The sequence below is a fragment of the Bombina bombina genome, chromosome 11 (assembly GCF_027579735.1).
Source record: "Bombina bombina isolate aBomBom1 chromosome 11, aBomBom1.pri, whole genome shotgun sequence".
Classification (NCBI taxonomy): Eukaryota; Metazoa; Chordata; class Amphibia; order Anura; family Bombinatoridae; genus Bombina; species Bombina bombina.
Window position 1 is genome coordinate 1,671,990 of NC_069509.1, and position 19,177 is coordinate 1,691,166.

The following is a 19,177-nucleotide window of genomic DNA, read 5'->3' on the forward strand; positions in this document are numbered from 1 at the left end:
TGGCAGGATTTTGAGTGTCCTTGCAAAGAAAGGTGGCTATATTGGTCACTGATTTGTTTTTGTTTTGTTTTTGAATGTCAGAAATGTATATTTGTGAATGTTGAGATGTTATATTGGTTTCACTGGTAAAAATAAATAATTGAAATGGGTATATATTTGTTTTTTGTTAAGTTGCCTAATAATTATGCACAGTAATAGTCACCTGCACACACAGATATCCCTCTAAAATAGCTAAAACTAAAAACAAACTAAAAACTACTTCCAAAACTATTCAGCTTTGATATTAATGAGTTTTTTGGGTTCATTGAGAACATGGTTGTTGTTCAATAATAAAATTAATCCTCAAAAATACAACTTGCCTAATAATTCTGCACTCCCTGTATATCTCTCCTTGTCTCTGTCTCGTATATCTCTCCTTGTCCCTGTCTCTCTCTTGTATATCTCTCCTTGTCTCTGTCTCTCTTGTATATCTCTCCTTGTCTCTGTCTCTCTTGTATATCTCTCCTTGTCTCTGTCTCTCTTGTATACCTCTCCTTGTCTCTGTCTCTCTTGTATATCTCTCCTTGTCTCTGTCTCTCTTGTATATCTCTCCTTGTCTCTGTCTCTCTTGTATATCTCTCATTGTCTCTGTCTCTTGTATATCTCTCCTTGTCTCTGTCTCTTGTATATCTCTCCTTGTCTCTCTTGTATATCTCTCCTTGTCTCTCTTGTATATCTCTCCTTGTCTCTGTCTCTCTTGTATATCTCTCCTTGTCTCTGTCTCTCTTGTATATCTCTCCTTGTCTCTGTCTCTCTTGTATATCTCTCCTTGTCTCTGTCTCTTGTATACCTCTCCTTGTCTCTGTCTCTTGTATACCTCTCCTTGTCTCTGTCTCTTGTATATCTCTCCTTGTCTCTGTCTCTTGTATATCTCTCCTTGTCTCTGTCTCTCTTGTATATCTCTCCTTGTCTCTCTTGTATATCTCTCCTTGTCTCTCTTGTATATCTCTCCTTGTCTCTGTCTCTCTTGTATATCTCTCCTTGTCTCTGTCTCTCTTGTATATCTCTCCTTGTCTCTGTCTCTTGTATACCTCTCCTTGTCTCTGTCTCTTGTATATCTCTCCTTGTCTCTGTCTCTTGTATATCTCTCCTTGTCTCTGTCTCTCTTGTATATCTCTCCTTGTCTCTCTTGTATATCTCTCCTTGTCTCTGTCTCTCTTGTATATCTGTCCTTGTCTCTGCCTCTTGTATATCTGTCCTTGACTCTCTCTTGTATATCTCTCTTTGCCTCTGTCTCTCTTGTATATCTCTCCTTGTCTCTGTCTCTTGTATATCTCTCCTTGTCTCTGTCTCTTGTATATCTCTCCTTGTCTCTGTCTCTCTTGTATATCTCTCCTTGTCTCTGTCTCTTGTATATCTCTCTTTGTCTCTGTCTCTCTTGTATATCTCTCCTTGTCTCTCTTGTATATCTCTCCTTGTCTCTGTCTCTCTTGTATATCTCTCCTTGTCTCTGTCTCTCTTGTATATCTGTCCTTGTCTCTGTCTCTCTTGTATATCTGTCCTTGTATCTGCCTCTTGTATATCTGTCCTTGACTCTCTCTTGTATATCTCTCTTTGCCTCTGTCTCTCTTGTATATCTCTCCTTGTCTCTGTCTCTTGTATATCTCTCCTTGTCTCTGTCTCTCTTGTATATCTCTCCTTGTCTCTCTTGTATATCTCTCCTTGTCTCTGTCTCTCTTGTATATCTGTCCTTGTCTCTGCCTCTTGTATATCTGTCCTTGACTCTCTCTTGTATATCTCTCTTTGCCTCTGTCTCTCTTGTATATCTCTCTTTGCCTCTGTCTCTCTTGTATATCTCTCCTTGTCTCTGTCTCTCTTGTATATCTCTCCTTGTCTCTGTCTCTTGTATATCTCTCCTTGTCTCTGTCTCTCTTGTATATCTCTCCTTGTCTCTGTCTCTTGTATATTTCTCTTTGTCTCTGTCTCTCTTGTATATCTCTCCTTGTCTCTCTTGTATATCTCTCCTTGTCTCTGTCTCTCTTGTATATCTCTCCTTGTCTCTGTCTCTCTTGTATATCTCTCCTTGTCTCTGTCTCTCTTGTATATCTCTCCTTGTCTCTGTCTCTCTTGTATATCTCTCCTTGTCTCTCTGTCTCTTTTATATCTCTCCTTGTCTCTGTCTCTCTTGTATGTCTCTCCTTGTCTCTGTCTCTCTTGTATGTCTCTCCTTGTCTCTCTTGTATATCTCTCCTTGTCTCTGTCTCTCTTGTATATCTCTCCTTGTCTCTCTCTTTTATATCTCTCCTTGTCTCTGTCTCTCTTGTATGTCTCTCCTTGTCTCTCTTGTATATCTCTCCTTGTCTCTGTCTCTCTTGTATATCTCTCCTTGTCTCTGTCTCTCTTGTACAGGGAGTGCAGAATTATTAGGCAAATGAGTATTTTGACCACATCATCCTCTTTATGCATGTTGTCTTACTCCAAGCTGTATAGTCTCGAAAGCCTACTACCAATTAAGCATATTAGGTGATGTGCATCTCTGTAATGAGAAGGGGTGTGGCCTAATGACATCAACACCCTATATCAGGTGTGCATAATTATTAGGCAACTTCCTTTCCTTTGGCAAAATGGGTCAAAAGAAGGACTTGACAGGCTCAGAAAAGTAAAAAATAGTGAGATATCTTGCAGAGGGATGCAGCACTCTTAAAATGGCAAAGCTTCTGAAGCGTGATCATCGAACAATCAAGCGTTTCATTCAAAATAGTCAACAGGGTCGCAAGAAGCGTGTGGAAAAACAAAGGCGCAAAATAACTGCCCATGAACTGAGAAAAGTCAAGCGTGCAGCTGCCAAGATGCCACTTGCCACCAGTTTGGCCATATTTCAGAGCTGCAACATCACTGGAGTGCCCAAAAGCACAAGGTGTGCAATACTCAGAGACATGGCCAAGGTAAGAAAGGCTGAAAGACGACCACCACTGAACAAGACACACAAGCTGAAACGTCAAGACTGGGCCAAGAAATATCTCAAGACTGATTTTTCTAAGGTTTTATGGACTGATGAAATGAGAGTGAGTCTTGATGGGCCAGATGGATGGGCCCGTGGCTGGATTGGTAAAGGGCAGAGAGCTCCAGTCCGACTCAGACGCCAGCAAGGTGGAGGTGGAGTACTGGTTTGGGCTGGTATCATCAAAGATGAGCTTGTGGGGCCTTTTCGGGTTGAGGATGGAGTCAAGCTCAACTCCCAGTCCTACTGCCAGTTTCTGGAAGACACCTTCTTCAAGCAGTGGTACAGGAAGAAGTCTGCATCCTTCAAGAAAAACATGATTTTCATGCAGGACAATGCTCCATCACACGCGTCCAAGTACTCCACAGCGTGGCTGGCAAGAAAGGGTATAAAAGAAGAAAATCTAATGACATGGCCTCCTTGTTCACCTGATCTGAACCCCATTGAGAACCTGTGGTCCATCATCAAATGTGAGATTTACAAGGAGGGAAAACAGTACACCTCTCTGAACAGTGTCTGGGAGGCTGTGGTTGCTGCTGCACGCAATATTGATGGTGAACAGATCAAAACACTGACAGAATCCATGGATGGCAGGCTTTTGAGTGTCCTTGCAAAGAAAGGTGGCTATATTGGTCACTGATTTGTTTTTGAATGTCAGAAATGTATATTTGTGAATGTTGAGATGTTATATTGGTTTCACTGGTAAAAATAAATAATTGAAATGGGTATATATTTGTTTTTTGTTAAGTTGCCTAATAATTATGCACAGTAATAGTCACCTGCACACACAGATATCCCTCTAAAATAGCTAAAACTAAAAACTACTTCCAAAACTATTCAGCTTTGATATTAATGAGTTTTTTGGGTTCATTGAGAACATGGTTGTTGTTCAATAATAAAATTAATCCTCAGAAATACAACTTGCCTAATAATTTTGCACTCCCTGTATGTCTCTCCTTGTCTCTGTCTCTCTTGTATATCTCTCCTTGTCTCTGTCTCTTGTATATCTCTCTCCTTGTCTCTGTCTCTCTTGTATATCTCTCCTTGTCTCTGTCTGTCTTGTATATCTCTCCTTGTCTCTGTCTCTCTTGTATATCTCTCCTTGTCTCTGTCTCTCTTGTATATCTCTCCTTGTCTCTCTTGTATATCTCTCCTTGTCTCTCTTGTATATCTCTCCTTGTCTCTGTCTCTCTTGTATATCTCTCCTTGTCTCTGTCTCTCTTGTATATCTCTCCTTGTCTCTCTTGTATATCTCTCCTTGTCTCTGTCTCTCTTGTATATCTCTCCTTGTCTCTGTCTCTCTTGTATATCTCTCCTTGTCTCTCTTGTATATCTCTCCTTGTCTCTCTTGTATATCTCTCCTTGTCTCTCTTGTATATCTCTCCTTGTCTATGTCTCTCTTGTATATCTCTCCTTGTCTCTGTCTCTCTTGTATATCTCTCCTTGTCTCTGTCTCTCTTGTATATCTCTCCTTGTCTCTCTTGTATATCTCTCCTTGTCTCTGTCTCTCTTGTATATCTCTCCTTGTCTCTGCCTCTTGTATATCTCTCCTTGTCTCTGTCTCTCTTCTATATCTCTCCTTGTCTCTCTTGTATATCTCTCCTTGTCTCTGTCTCTCTTGTATATCTCTCCTTGTCTCTGTCTCTCTTGTATATCTCTCCTTGTCTCTCTTGTATATCTCTCCTTGTCTCTGTCTCTCTTGTATATCTCTCCTTGCCTCTGTCTCTCTTGTATATCTCTCCTTGTCTCTGTCTCTCTTCTATATCTCTCCTTGTCTCTCTTGTATATCTCTCCTTGTCTCTCTTGTATATCTCTCCTTGTCTCTGTCTCTCTTGTATATCTCTCCTTGTCTCTGTCTCTCTTGTATATCTCTCCTTGCCTCTGTCTCTCTTGTATATCTCTCCTTGTCTCTGTCTCTTGTATATCTCTCCTTGTCTCTGTCTCTCTTGTATATCTCTCCTTGTCTCTCTTGTATATCTCTCCTTGTCTCTGTCTCTCTTGTATATCTCTCCTTGTCTCTGTCTCTTGTATATCTCTCCTTGTTTCTGTCTCTTGTATATCTCTCCTTGTCTCTGTCTCTCTTGTATATCTCTCCTTGTCTCTCTTGTATATCTCTCCTTGTCTCTGTCTCTCTTGTATATCTGTCCTTGTCTCTGCCTCTTGTATATCTGTCCTTGACTCTCTCTTGTATATCTCTCTTTGCCTCTGTCTCTCTTGTATATCTCTCCTTGTCTCTGTCTCTCTTGTATATCTCTCCTTGTCTCTGTCTCTCTTGTATATCTCTCCTTGTCTCTCTTGTATATCTGTCCTTGTCTCTGTCTCTCTTGTATATCTGTCCTTGTCTCTGCCTCTTGTATATCTGTCCTTGACTCTCTCTTGTATATATATCTTTGCCTCTGTCTCTCTTGTATATCTCTCCTTGTCTCTGTCTCTTGTATATCTCTCCTTGTATCTGTCTCTTGTATATCTCTCCTTGTCTCTGTCTCTCTTGTATATCTCTCCTTGTCTCTGTGTCTCTTGTATATCTCTCCTTGTCTCTGTCTCTTGTATATCTCTCCTTGTCTCTGTCTCTCTTGTATATCTATCCTTGTCTCTGTCTCTTGTATATCTCTCCTTGTCTCTGTCTCTCTTGTATATCTCTCCTTGTCTCTCTTGTATGTCTCTCCTTGTCTCTGTCTCTCTTGTATATCTCTCCTTGTCTCTGTCTCTCTTGTATATCTCTCCTTGTCTCTGTCTCTCTTGTATATCTCTCCTTCTCTCTGTCTCTCTTGTATATCTCTCCTTGTCTCTCTTGTATATCTCTCCTTGTCTCTCTTGTATATCTCTCCTTGTCTCTGTCTCTCTTGTATATCTCTCCTTGTCTCTGTCTCTCTTGAATATCTCTCCTTGTCTCTGTCTCTCTTGTATGTCTCTCCTTGTCTCTCTTGTATGTCTCTCCTTGTCTCTGTCTCTCTTGTATATCTCTCCTTGTCTCTGTCTCTCTTGTATATCTCTCCTTGTCTCTGTCTCTCTTGTATATCTCTCCTTGTCTCTGTCTCTCTTGTATATCTCTCCTTGTCTCTGTCTCTCTTGTATATCTCTCCTTGTCTCTGTCTCTCTTGTATATCTCTCCTTGTCTCTGTCTCTCTTGTATATCTCTCCTTGTCTCTCTTGTATATCTCTCCTTGTCTCTGTCTCTCTTGTACAGGGAGTGCAGAATTATTAGGCAAATTAGTATTTTGACCACATCATCCTCTTTATGCATGTTGTCTTACTCCAAGCTGTATAGGCTCGAAAGCCTACTACCAATTAAGCATATTAGGTGATGTGCATCTCTGTAATGAGAAGGGGTGTGGTCTAATGACATCAACACCCTATATCAGGTGTGCATAATTATTAGGCAACTTCCTTTCCTTTGGCATAATGGGTCAAAAGAAGGACTTGACAGGCTCAGAAAAGTCAAAAATAGTGAGATATCTTGCAGAGGGATGCAGCACTCTTAAAATTGCAAAGCTTCTGAAGCGTGATCATCGAACAATCAAGCGTTTCATTCAAAATAGTCAACAGGGTCGCAAGAAGCGTGTGGAAAAACCAAGGCGCAAAATAACTGCCCATGAACTGAGAAAAGTCAAGCGTGCAGCTGCCAAGATGCCACTTGCCACCAGTTTGGCCATATTTCAGAGCTGCAACATCACTGGAGTGCCCAAAAGCACAAGGTGTGCAATACTCAGAGACATGGCCAAGGTAAGAAAGGCTGAAAGACGACCACCACTGAACAAGACACACAAGCTGAAACGTCAAGACTGGGCCAAGAAATATCTCAAGACTGATTTTTCTAAGGTTTTATGGACTGATGAAATGAGAGTGAGTCTTGATGGGCCAGGTGGATGGGCCCGTGGCTGGATTGGTAAAGGGCAGAGAGCTCCAGTCCGACTCAGACGCCAGCAAGGTGGAGGTGGAGTACTGGTTTGGGCTGGTATCATCAAAGATGAGCTTGTGGGGCCTTTTCGGGTTGAGGATGGAGTCAAGCTCAACTCCCAGTCCTACTGCCAGTTTCTGGAAGACACCTTCTTCAAGCAGTGGTACAGGAAGAAGTCTGCATCCTTCAAGAAAAACATGATTTTCATGCAGGACAATGCTCCATCACACGCGTCCAAGTACTCCACAGCGTGGCTGGCAAGAAAGGGTATAAAAGAAGAAAATCTAATGACATGGCCTCCTTGTTCACCTGATCTGAACCCCATTGAGAACCTGTGGTCCATCATCAAATGTGAGATTTACAAGGAGGGAAAACAGTACACCTCTCTGAACAGTGTCTGGGAGGCTGTGGTTGCTGCTGCACGCAATGTTGATGGTGAACAGATCAAAACACTGACAGAATCCATGGATGGCAGGCTTTTGAGTGTCCTTGCAAAGAAAGGTGGCTATATTGGTCACTGATTTGTTTTTGAATGTCAGAAATGTATATTTGTGAATATTGAGATGTTATATTGGTTTCACTGGTAAAAATAAATAATTGAAATGGGTATATATTTGTTTTTTGTTAAGTTGCCTAATAATTATGCACAGTAATAGTCACCTGCACACACAGATATCCCCCTAAAATAGCTATAACTAAAAACAAACTAAAAACTACTTCCAAAAATATTCAGCTTTGATATTAATGAGTTTTTTGGGTTCATTGAGAACATGGTTGTTGTTCAAAAATAAAATTAATCCTCAAAAATACAACTTGCCTAATAATTCTGCACTCCCTGTATATCTCTCCTTGTCTCTGTCTCTTGTATGTCTCTCCTTGTCTCTGTCTCTCTTGTATATCTCTCCTTGTCTCTGTCTCTTGTATATCTCTCCTTGTCTCTGTCTCTCTTGTATATCTCTCCTTGTCTCTGTCTCTCTTGTATATCTCTCCTTGTCTCTCTTGTATATCTCTCCTTGTCTCTGTCTCTCTTGTATATCTCTCCTTGTCTCTGTCTCTCTTGTATATCTCTCCTTGTCTCTGTCTCTCTTGTATATCTCTCCTTGTCTCTGTATCTCTTGTATATCTCTCCTTGTCTCTGTCTCTCTTGTATATCTCTCCTTGTCTCTGTCTCTTGTATATCTCTCCTTGTCTCTGTCTCTTGTATATCTCTCCTTGTCTCTGTCTCTTGTATGTCTCTCCTTGTCTCTGTCTCTCTTGTATATCTCTCCTTGTCTCTGTCTCTCTTGTATATCTCTCCTTGTCTCTGTCTCTCTTGTATATCTGTCCTTGTCTCTGCCTCTTGTATATCTGTCCTTGACTCTCTCTTGTATATCTCTCTTTGCCTCTGTCTCTCTTGTATATCTCTCCTTGTCTCTGTCTCTCTTGTATATCTCTCCTTGTCTCTGTCTCTCTTGTATATCTCTCCTTGTCTCTCTTGTATATCTGTCCTTGTCTCTGTCTCTCTTGTATATCTGTCCTTGTCTCTGCCTCTTGTATATCTGTCCTTGACTCTCTCTTGTATATATATCTTTGCCTCTGTCTCTCTTGTATATCTCTCCTTGTCTCTGTCTCTTGTATATCTCTCCTTGTATCTGTCTCTTGTATATCTCTCCTTGTCTCTGTCTCTCTTGTATATCTCTCCTTGTCTCTGTGTCTCTTGTATATCTCTCCTTGTCTCTGTCTCTTGTATATCTCTCCTTGTCTCTGTCTCTCTTGTATATCTATCCTTGTCTCTGTCTCTTGTATATCTCTCCTTGTCTCTGTCTCTCTTGTATATCTCTCCTTGTCTCTCTTGTATGTCTCTCCTTGTCTCTGTCTCTCTTGTATATCTCTCCTTGTCTCTGTCTCTCTTGTATATCTCTCCTTGTCTCTGTCTCTCTTGTATATCTCTCCTTCTCTCTGTCTCTCTTGTATATCTCTCCTTGTCTCTCTTGTATATCTCTCCTTGTCTCTCTTGTATATCTCTCCTTGTCTCTGTCTCTCTTGTATATCTCTCCTTGTCTCTGTCTCTCTTGAATATCTCTCCTTGTCTCTGTCTCTCTTGTATGTCTCTCCTTGTCTCTCTTGTATGTCTCTCCTTGTCTCTGTCTCTCTTGTATATCTCTCCTTGTCTCTGTCTCTCTTGTATATCTCTCCTTGTCTCTGTCTCTCTTGTATATCTCTCCTTGTCTCTGTCTCTCTTGTATATCTCTCCTTGTCTCTGTCTCTCTTGTATATCTCTCCTTGTCTCTGTCTCTCTTGTATATCTCTCCTTGTCTCTGTCTCTCTTGTATATCTCTCCTTGTCTCTCTTGTATATCTCTCCTTGTCTCTGTCTCTCTTGTACAGGGAGTGCAGAATTATTAGGCAAATTAGTATTTTGACCACATCATCCTCTTTATGCATGTTGTCTTACTCCAAGCTGTATAGGCTCGAAAGCCTACTACCAATTAAGCATATTAGGTGATGTGCATCTCTGTAATGAGAAGGGGTGTGGTCTAATGACATCAACACCCTATATCAGGTGTGCATAATTATTAGGCAACTTCCTTTCCTTTGGCATAATGGGTCAAAAGAAGGACTTGACAGGCTCAGAAAAGTCAAAAATAGTGAGATATCTTGCAGAGGGATGCAGCACTCTTAAAATTGCAAAGCTTCTGAAGCGTGATCATCGAACAATCAAGCGTTTCATTCAAAATAGTCAACAGGGTCGCAAGAAGCGTGTGGAAAAACCAAGGCGCAAAATAACTGCCCATGAACTGAGAAAAGTCAAGCGTGCAGCTGCCAAGATGCCACTTGCCACCAGTTTGGCCATATTTCAGAGCTGCAACATCACTGGAGTGCCCAAAAGCACAAGGTGTGCAATACTCAGAGACATGGCCAAGGTAAGAAAGGCTGAAAGACGACCACCACTGAACAAGACACACAAGCTGAAACGTCAAGACTGGGCCAAGAAATATCTCAAGACTGATTTTTCTAAGGTTTTATGGACTGATGAAATGAGAGTGAGTCTTGATGGGCCAGGTGGATGGGCCCGTGGCTGGATTGGTAAAGGGCAGAGAGCTCCAGTCCGACTCAGACGCCAGCAAGGTGGAGGTGGAGTACTGGTTTGGGCTGGTATCATCAAAGATGAGCTTGTGGGGCCTTTTCGGGTTGAGGATGGAGTCAAGCTCAACTCCCAGTCCTACTGCCAGTTTCTGGAAGACACCTTCTTCAAGCAGTGGTACAGGAAGAAGTCTGCATCCTTCAAGAAAAACATGATTTTCATGCAGGACAATGCTCCATCACACGCGTCCAAGTACTCCACAGCGTGGCTGGCAAGAAAGGGTATAAAAGAAGAAAATCTAATGACATGGCCTCCTTGTTCACCTGATCTGAACCCCATTGAGAACCTGTGGTCCATCATCAAATGTGAGATTTACAAGGAGGGAAAACAGTACACCTCTCTGAACAGTGTCTGGGAGGCTGTGGTTGCTGCTGCACGCAATGTTGATGGTGAACAGATCAAAACACTGACAGAATCCATGGATGGCAGGCTTTTGAGTGTCCTTGCAAAGAAAGGTGGCTATATTGGTCACTGATTTGTTTTTGAATGTCAGAAATGTATATTTGTGAATATTGAGATGTTATATTGGTTTCACTGGTAAAAATAAATAATTGAAATGGGTATATATTTGTTTTTTGTTAAGTTGCCTAATAATTATGCACAGTAATAGTCACCTGCACACACAGATATCCCCCTAAAATAGCTATAACTAAAAACAAACTAAAAACTACTTCCAAAAATATTCAGCTTTGATATTAATGAGTTTTTTGGGTTCATTGAGAACATGGTTGTTGTTCAAAAATAAAATTAATCCTCAAAAATACAACTTGCCTAATAATTCTGCACTCCCTGTATATCTCTCCTTGTCTCTGTCTCTTGTATGTCTCTCCTTGTCTCTGTCTCTCTTGTATGTCTCTCCTTGTCTCTGTCTCTTGTATATCTCTCCTTGTCTCTGTCTCTCTTGTATATCTCTCCTTGTCTCTGTCTCTCTTGTATATCTCTCCTTGTCTCTCTTGTATATCTCTCCTTGTCTCTGTCTCTCTTGTATATCTCTCCTTGTCTCTGTCTCTCTTGTATATCTCTCCTTGTCTCTGTCTCTCTTGTATATCTCTCCTTGTCTCTGTATCTCTTGTATATCTCTCCTTGTCTCTGTCTCTCTTGTATATCTCTCCTTGTCTCTGTCTCTTGTATATCTCTCCTTGTCTCTGTCTCTTGTATATCTCTCCTTGTCTCTGTCTCTTGTATGTCTCTCCTTGTCTCTGTCTCTCTTGTATATCTCTCCTTGTCTCTGTCTCTCTTGTATATCTCTCCTTGTCTCTGTCTCTCTTGTATATCTCTCCTTGTCTCTGTCTCTCTTGTATATCTCTCCTTGTCTCTGTCTCTCTTGTATATCTCTCCTTGTCTCTGTCTCTCTTGTATATCTCTCCTTGTCTCTGTCTCTCTTGTATATCTCTCCTTGTCTCTGTCTCTCTTGTATATCTCTCCTTGTCTCTGTCTCTCTTGTATATCTCTCCTTGTCTCTGTCTCTCTTGTATATCTCTCCTTGTCTCTGTCTCTCTTGTATATCTCTCCTTGTCTCTGCCTCTTGTATATCTGTCCTTGACTCTGTCTCTCTTGTATATCTCTCCTTGTCTCTGTCTCTCTTGTATGTCTCTCCTTGTCTCTGTCTCTTGTATATCTGTCCTTGTCTCTGTCTCTTGTACATCTCTCCTTGTCTCTGTCTCTCTTGTATATCTCTCCTTGTCTCTCTTGTATGTCTCTCCTTGTCTCTGTCTCTCTTGTATGTCTCTCCTTGTCTCTGTCTCTCTTGTACGTCTCTCCTTGTCTCTGTCTCTCTTGTATGTCTTTCCTTGTCTTTGTCTCTCTTGTATGTCTCTCCTTGTCTCTGTCTCTCTTGTATGTCTCTCCTTGTCTCTGTCTCTTGTATATCTGTCCTTGTCTCTGTCTCTCTTGTACATCTCTCCTTGTCTCTGTCTCTCTTGTATATCTCTCCTTGTCTCTGTCTCTCTTGTACATCTCTCCTTGTCTCTGTCTCTCTTGTATATCTCTCCTTGTCTCTGTCTCTTGTATACCTCTCCTTGTCTCTCTGTCTCTCTTGTATATCTCTCCTTGTCTCTGTCTCTCTCTTGTATATCTCTCCTTGTCTCTCTATCCTGGTCTCTACCAGATGCCCTGAGCACTCTTTCCACTTGTCCAATTTTTTTTCTTTTTGTGTCTTCAATTCCCAGTCCTATTATTGTTCTTTTCCATCAGGTATACCTGGAAGACGTTTCTCGTCTCCGTCCTGCCCTACGTGTCACGTGTAATCTCCTGACCTCCGCCTGTGACCCTGCTCTGCTCTCTGATCTCTGCACAGAGCTGCAGTTACCGCATTTCTTGTTGCAGCTTATTGGCCAATCACTGAATAGCAACCTGCGCCAGGTAACTTGTTGTCTTGTTTGTGATAATGGCTTACAGTATACGGCAGTGAAAAACACATGCTACATGATCGTGGGAATGCAGTTCACACCTTGATCTTTGATGAACTGTACTGCTGCAGTGCAGCCCTATAATGCAGCTTTATTAACCATATCCGATAAAACCAAGAATGGCAGCCCTAACATACATGGCTTTTGCCTAGTCAGTTCCAAGTATAATGTGTTGGGGTTATTATTAGCCATATGGATTCTGCTTAATGGAATCTCAATCCTGGTGGCTTTGTTTCCCCAGCCGAATTACCGTTGGTTAATTACTAAATCTGTTAAATGGAATTGTACAAGATTATCTGTTTGTTCTCAGTAAGTAAGCGCTGCATTACATAAGGTCTGCACACGCAATAAATGTTTATATATGCACAGTATATATCAGTAATTATATGTCACATTACATAAGGTCTGCACACACAATAAATGTTTATATATGCACAGTATATATCAGTAATTAAGTGCTACATTACATAAGGTCTGCACACACAATAAATGTTTATATATGCACAGTATATATCAGTAATTAAGCGCTGAATTACATAAGGTCTGCACACACAATAAATGTTTATATATGCACAGTATATATCAGTAATTAAGTGCTGTATTACATAAGGTCAGTACACACAATAAATGTTTATATATGCACAGTATAAGGGACGTGCACTCATAGGAGGCAGGGGAGGCAGTGCCTACCCTGCCATATGTGGCCAAAGCTTAATTAAATTTTAATTAAAACAAAAAAAAAGTCCCCCAAAAAATATTTTCCTCCCATGTAATGCTATGGAGAGGCAGGTACAGGAACCCTTCTCTCCATTGCAGTACATGGGTCAAAGGAAAAGTTGTGCTGCAGCGCCACCTGTGTTCTGTAAATATATTAGCAGCAAAAATTGAGACCAATAGGAGGCACCCCTCTTGATGCCTCCTAGCAAGTGAAGGATATATAGATTAATCAGAAGGAGGATGCAGTGAGCAGGGTCATGTGACACAACTGGAAGCTGAGGTAACCTAAGAACAGATGACACCAAGCAGAAGAGTAAAGTAGTATTCTGCATCTCTTGTGATTCACAAATTGTGTTCAGACACAGCTCATTAACAAGGGGGGACAGTAAGTGAGCATAACCCAAGCAGAAGAGTAAAGTAGTATTCTACATCTCTTGTGATTCACACATTGTGTTCAGATGCAGCTCATTAACAGGGGGACAGTAAGTGAGCATAACCCAAGCAGAAGAGTAAAGTAGTATTCTACATCTCTTGTGATTCACACATTGTGTTCAGATGCAGCTCATTAACAGGGGGGGACAGTAAGTGAGCATAACCCAATACTGACAGGAAGTCAAAGGGTCAATTCAAATTTAAATCCATCATTTAAAACCCAGTTTGAAGTTAAGTGTGCAGTGTCCACAATATTTAAATTAAAAATTTTGACATTGAATATGGCTAAGCCACCCTTTTTCATGGTTATTTGATTTAATTAGGTACAAACTCCATATATGTTATGTCTGTTCAGTCAGAGGATGCAGTATCTATTTTTATTTTTCTCTGTGTCTCCATTTATTTAAAGACTGCTGTTAACTTTCACAAATCAATTGAAAGCGGTTGCATTGTTTTTTTAATATGTGCTGCTTTTATACAAGTTTATATTAATAAAAAGGAGATAATGAGTTATTTAAAAATATATGTAATTATTGCAGTTAAATGTTTTTTGAAATAATGACACTGTAAAGTAACTGGTTAAACACATAGTCAAAGGGAGAAATTTAAAATTAAACTTTCATGATTGAGGTAGAGCATGCTATTTTATTAGACTTTTCTAGTTATTTATATTTTTAGAATTAGCATCAACTGTTACTGGCCCCATGTCAGCAAATCAAATTGGTTTTAGAAAGGAACATGAAAGTCATAATTACATTTCCATCATTCAGATAGAAATTGCACAAAAAAAATAAAAATAATAAACTTTCTATTTTACTTTTATTATTATGTACTTCATTCTTTTGATATCCTTTGGTGTCCTTTGTTGAAAAGCATACCTAAGTGGGATATGCACGTGCGTTTCTTGAACACCATATTGCAGCAGCTGTGTTGGCAGTATTGATAACTTGTCCTTTGTGTAAAACTTGTATGGTAAATTATTTCTATTTTTACAATACAGTAGTGAGTAGAGAAGAGATTGTGTAGCATTCTAATTACTTAGTAACTGGCACTGTGCCACAGAATTGTGTGAGTGTGTATGTGAGCAGAGAGTGTGTGGGTGTCAGTGAGCAGAGCATGTGTGCTTTATTCTCCAGGTAATCAATACATTTCCGATGAGCTGGTGCTTTAGTGCAGTGTTTCTCAACAATGGTCCTCAAGTACCCCCTGTTACAGAAGCATTAGTTATTTTGTTGTGAAGAGCTTATTTCCCAGCAGCAATGCCTGAACCAGCAAGCCAGCGCCTAAGAAGGGCTCCAAGAAAACCGTAACAAGTATCATTTCATAAAGAGTTAACTCTTTTTTTTCAGCTTTTAGAAACTATTGTCTAATTACACGTTTGCTGGCCTCAGCTCTAAGTTTAGTGATAACAAATCCCATTGTCTAATCACCTCTGGAGCCAGACTGCTAATTGATAAGATGAACTTGTAAACTTGTTATCTTAAGTACTGTAATCCTATTGTGGCCTGTCAAAGGACAGTGCTCTCTATCTAAATGTGTGATGGGGGATTTTGTGCTTCCCCCCCTCTCCCCCTGGGAGTGCCCTGTGTGCATGAAACCTTAATAAAAAGCAGGCTGGGCATCCCAGTCCTGAGTTCTTGTTTGACCCTCAATCGCAGCGTTGACTCGTTTTTGTGGGCAGAAGGGTATCCTAGCTGTACTGCAGCTAAGGGAGATTATTCTATATTTACGAGACTCATATAGAATACTATGGAAAGCAGCTTCTCCCCTCTTTAGCAATAGGGATCCAGGCTACTAAGCGGTCCATCTCTCAGCGAGACTAAGGGTAACCGTAACATTTGGCGGCAGCGGCGGGATTTTCCTGGATTTCCTAGGAGAGGTACAGAACGGATGGAGAGCGCTTACGAAAAATTGAAGCGTACAACCTTAAAGGATTTACTTGAAAGCAGAGGGGGGTACGCCAGCAACCGGCCGAGGAGAGAGCTGATCGCAGAATTGACCGAACTGGATCAGAGCTTCACAATGGCGTAAACACCGACCACGATTAGTGACGAAAAAACCAGGATTGTTCGGGAAAGGCTCTCATTATACGGGCCGAACCCCTCCATGGAATTGGTACAGCAGTTGATGGCGGAGGCGGACGAGGATATACGAGAGACTTGAGCCCACGAACTCAACCTAGCGAACGCACACCGCAATGCTGAAGCCCCGCAGGTAATCATCCCTGTCGAAAATGCTGGGAGGCCCAAGATACCCTATGCGGCATTTCGACCCTTCCTAGAGAGCGAGACAGGGATTGATGAATATTTGGCGGACTTCGAAAGGCAATGTGCCCTGCACCAGATTCCCAACAGAGAGTGGCCCACGATATTGTCTGGGAAACTATCCGGGCGAGCCCTGGAAGCCTTTCGTACTCTGGGTGCTGAGGAAGTGACACAGTATGAGCTAGTTAAGGAGACACTGTTGCGACGGTACGCTGTAACTCCGGACACGTATCGCCGACATTTTCGGGGCACGGAAAAGAAGCCTAACGATACCCATATGGAATGGGCGCACCGAATGCGGAGAGCGGCAAATCACTGGCTGAGCGGAAGTAAAGCGGTGACTGGGGAGGAAATTTTACAATTGTTTCTCTTAGAACATTTTTATAATGGCATGGAACAGCAAGGGAAGGAATGGCTGCGAGACAGGCGGCCTTCTACCTTAGAAGAAGCAGCCAAATTGGCCGATGAACATTATGACTCCCGTCTTCACGAACCCATGAACTACCGAGCTCCAGCACGGGTCGAACCCAGAGAGGTTTACCGTGCACCCCCTCGTGCTGAATTCCGAGCCCCGGTGCCCACAGGGCCCGTCCGACACTCAGGACCACCCAATAACAGCTTTGAGCATCCCAGACCGACTTGCCACCGATGCAAGCAACCAGGGCATTTCATGGCTAGCTGCCCCCTTAATACGCACCAGACACCCAGGAATTACAATTACCCCTCTGGGTCCTATCGTCCGGCCCGGGCCCTCTGTGTTAACCAAGAGGCCCCTATGGAGGGATATGTGGGGCCGCTTCACGAGGCAGACCCTGTATATGCTGCCTCAGATAACCGCCAGCACCATCGGCAGAGGGTATGACTCGAGGGGCGATCTACCGAGGGATTGCGAGACACAGGGGCTACTATCACGCAGGTACAGAGTCATTTGGTGCCAGAGCACAAGCGATCCGGACAGACTGTGGCCGTTAGAGTGGCGGGGGGGGATGTGTACAAAATTCCAACAGCTAAAGTGCATCTTGATTGGGGAGCGGGAAAGGGGGCTGTGAACGTGGGCCTAATGGATAATTTACCTGCCGAAGTACTACTGGGCAACGATTTGGGCCCCATGACTTCTGCCTATGCTCCAGTATGCAACAACGAGGCGGACCCAGTGACTACACGGGCCCAAGCCCGGACGGAGCGAGAGCTCTCACCAGTGCGGGAGACACAGGTAAGACCTACCCCGACCTTGCCTGACAGGTTAGGCCCCATACCCTGGGACACCCCAGATGCTTTCAAGGCAGAGTCTAAGACTGACCCGACCTTACAAAAGTACCGGGAACGAGCAGAGACCGGAGGGGGCGGGGCAGATAACGAAACATTCTTATGGGAAAAAGGGAAACTATACCGCTGGACAGAGAAAAGGGGACAGCGTAGGCGACAGCTGGTAGTGCCCCACAAATACCGTCAAGAAATCCTCAAAATAGGCCACGACATCCCCTTAGCAGGCCACCTAGCCGTTACCCGTACCCTACACCGCATTACTCACACGTTCTTTTGGCCAGGGGTGCACGCTGACGTTAGAACTTACTGTAACACCTGCGATGTGTGTCAACGAGTAGGAAGGCGAGGCGATCACCCTAAAGCCCAGCTAGTAAATATGCCCATTGTAGAGGAACCCTTCAGCCGGGTTGCTATTGACCTAGTGGGACCACTGGCTACCCCTAGTCCCTCCGGTAAGCGATACATTCTTACCGTAGTGGACTACGCTACCAGGTACCCAGAGGCTGTCGCCCTATCCAACATACAAGCGGATACGGTAGCGAATGCACTAGTACAGGTGTTCTCCCGGGTAGGATTTCCAAAAGAAATCCTATCCGACCGAGGCACCCAATTTACGGCTGAATTGACCCAACAACTCTGGCAGGTTTGCAAAATTAAGTCCCTCCTGAGCTCCCCATACCACCCCCAGACGAACAGGCTGTGTGAGAGGTTCAATGGGACCCTCAAACAAATGCTCAAGACGTTCACTCAGGAATACCGAGACTGGGAACGCTTCCTGCCGCACCTCCTATTTGCTTATCGGGAGGTGCCCCAGGAAACGACAGGGTTCTCTCCCTTCGAGTTGCTCTACGGAAGAAAGGTACGGGGACCCCTAAACCTGATCCGGGAGCACTGGGAGGGAGAGATGGAGGCTGACGGTGTCCCCATTGTGCCATACGTGCTGGAACTCAGGGACCGAATGGAGCAATTAGCCAAATCCGTGCGGGCTAATCTCCAGTTGGCCCAGAGAAGACAGAAAGTATGGTACGATCGGGGGGCCCAAAAGAGAATATTCACCATAGGACAAAAGGTGTTAGTACTTAAGCCGGTGAAGACAGACAAATTGCAGGCGTCCTGGCAGGGTCCCTACCAGATCGTAGAGAAAAGGGGAGACACCACTTATGTGATAGCTAGCTGCCACGACAACAATCTTAGAAAGACATTCCATGTAAACATGCTCAAGGAATATTTTGAGCGACCAGAGAACGTGACGGCCGTATGTTGTTCCCCTCAGGAAGACCCCGACAGTTTACCCATTCCAGACCTATTAGAAAAGAGCCTCCCCACAGGTATAGTGGCGCAGGTTCAGATAGGGGACCGACTTAGCCCCACTGAAAGGGAGCAGCTCAACCAACTCCTCCAGTCCAAACACCTCACCTTCTCCCCGAAGCCAGGGTACACTACTTTAACCACCCACCAGGTAGATACTCCGGGACAAGCTCCCTTGCGCCAGGCTCCGTACCGAATCCCCGAAGCAGTTAGGACAGGAATGAAGAAGGAGATCGATGAGATGCTCCAGCTCAGGGTAATTGAGCCCTCCGATAGTCCCTGGGCCTCCCCAGTTGTCTTGGTGCCCAAGAAAGATGGGACCACCCGGTTCTGCGTAGACTATCGGAGGCTCAATGAAAATACCGTGACGGACGCTTACCCTATGCCCAGGGTAGACGAGCTACTCGATCGTATAGCCAGGGGAAATTACCTGACCACTATTGACCTCTGCAAAGGTTACTGGCAGATTCCCCTGGCCCCGGAGGCTATCCCCAAGTCGGCATTCGTCACCCCATTCGGCTTATATCAGTTTAGGGTAATGCCGTTTGGGATGAAGAATGCCCCAGCTACATTCCAGCGCTTGGTGGATAGGCTCCTGGATGGCTTCCAGAGTTTTGCTTGCGCCTACCTGGACGACATAGCGATCCACAGTGAGTCCTGGGAGGACCACTTAGCTCATGTGGGAATGGTTCTGGATCAGATCCGGGCTGCTGGCCTGACTCTGAAGCCAGAAAAATGCCACTTTGGGATGGCCGAGGTACAGTACCTGGGTCACCGGGTG

General features: G+C 43.3%; 1 protein-coding gene across 1 annotated transcript in view; it reads left to right on the forward strand.

Moving 5' to 3' along the window:
* The window catches only part of STK36 (serine/threonine kinase 36), a 707,870-nt gene that overhangs the window by 200,361 nt on the left and 488,332 nt on the right, over nucleotides 1–19,177 (forward strand). Inside the window, exon 12 of the mRNA XM_053694813.1 lies at nucleotides 12,195–12,362. Within this exon, the coding sequence (XP_053550788.1) occupies nucleotides 12,195–12,362 (168 nt within the window). The remainder of the gene's footprint in view (nucleotides 1–12,194; nucleotides 12,363–19,177) is intronic.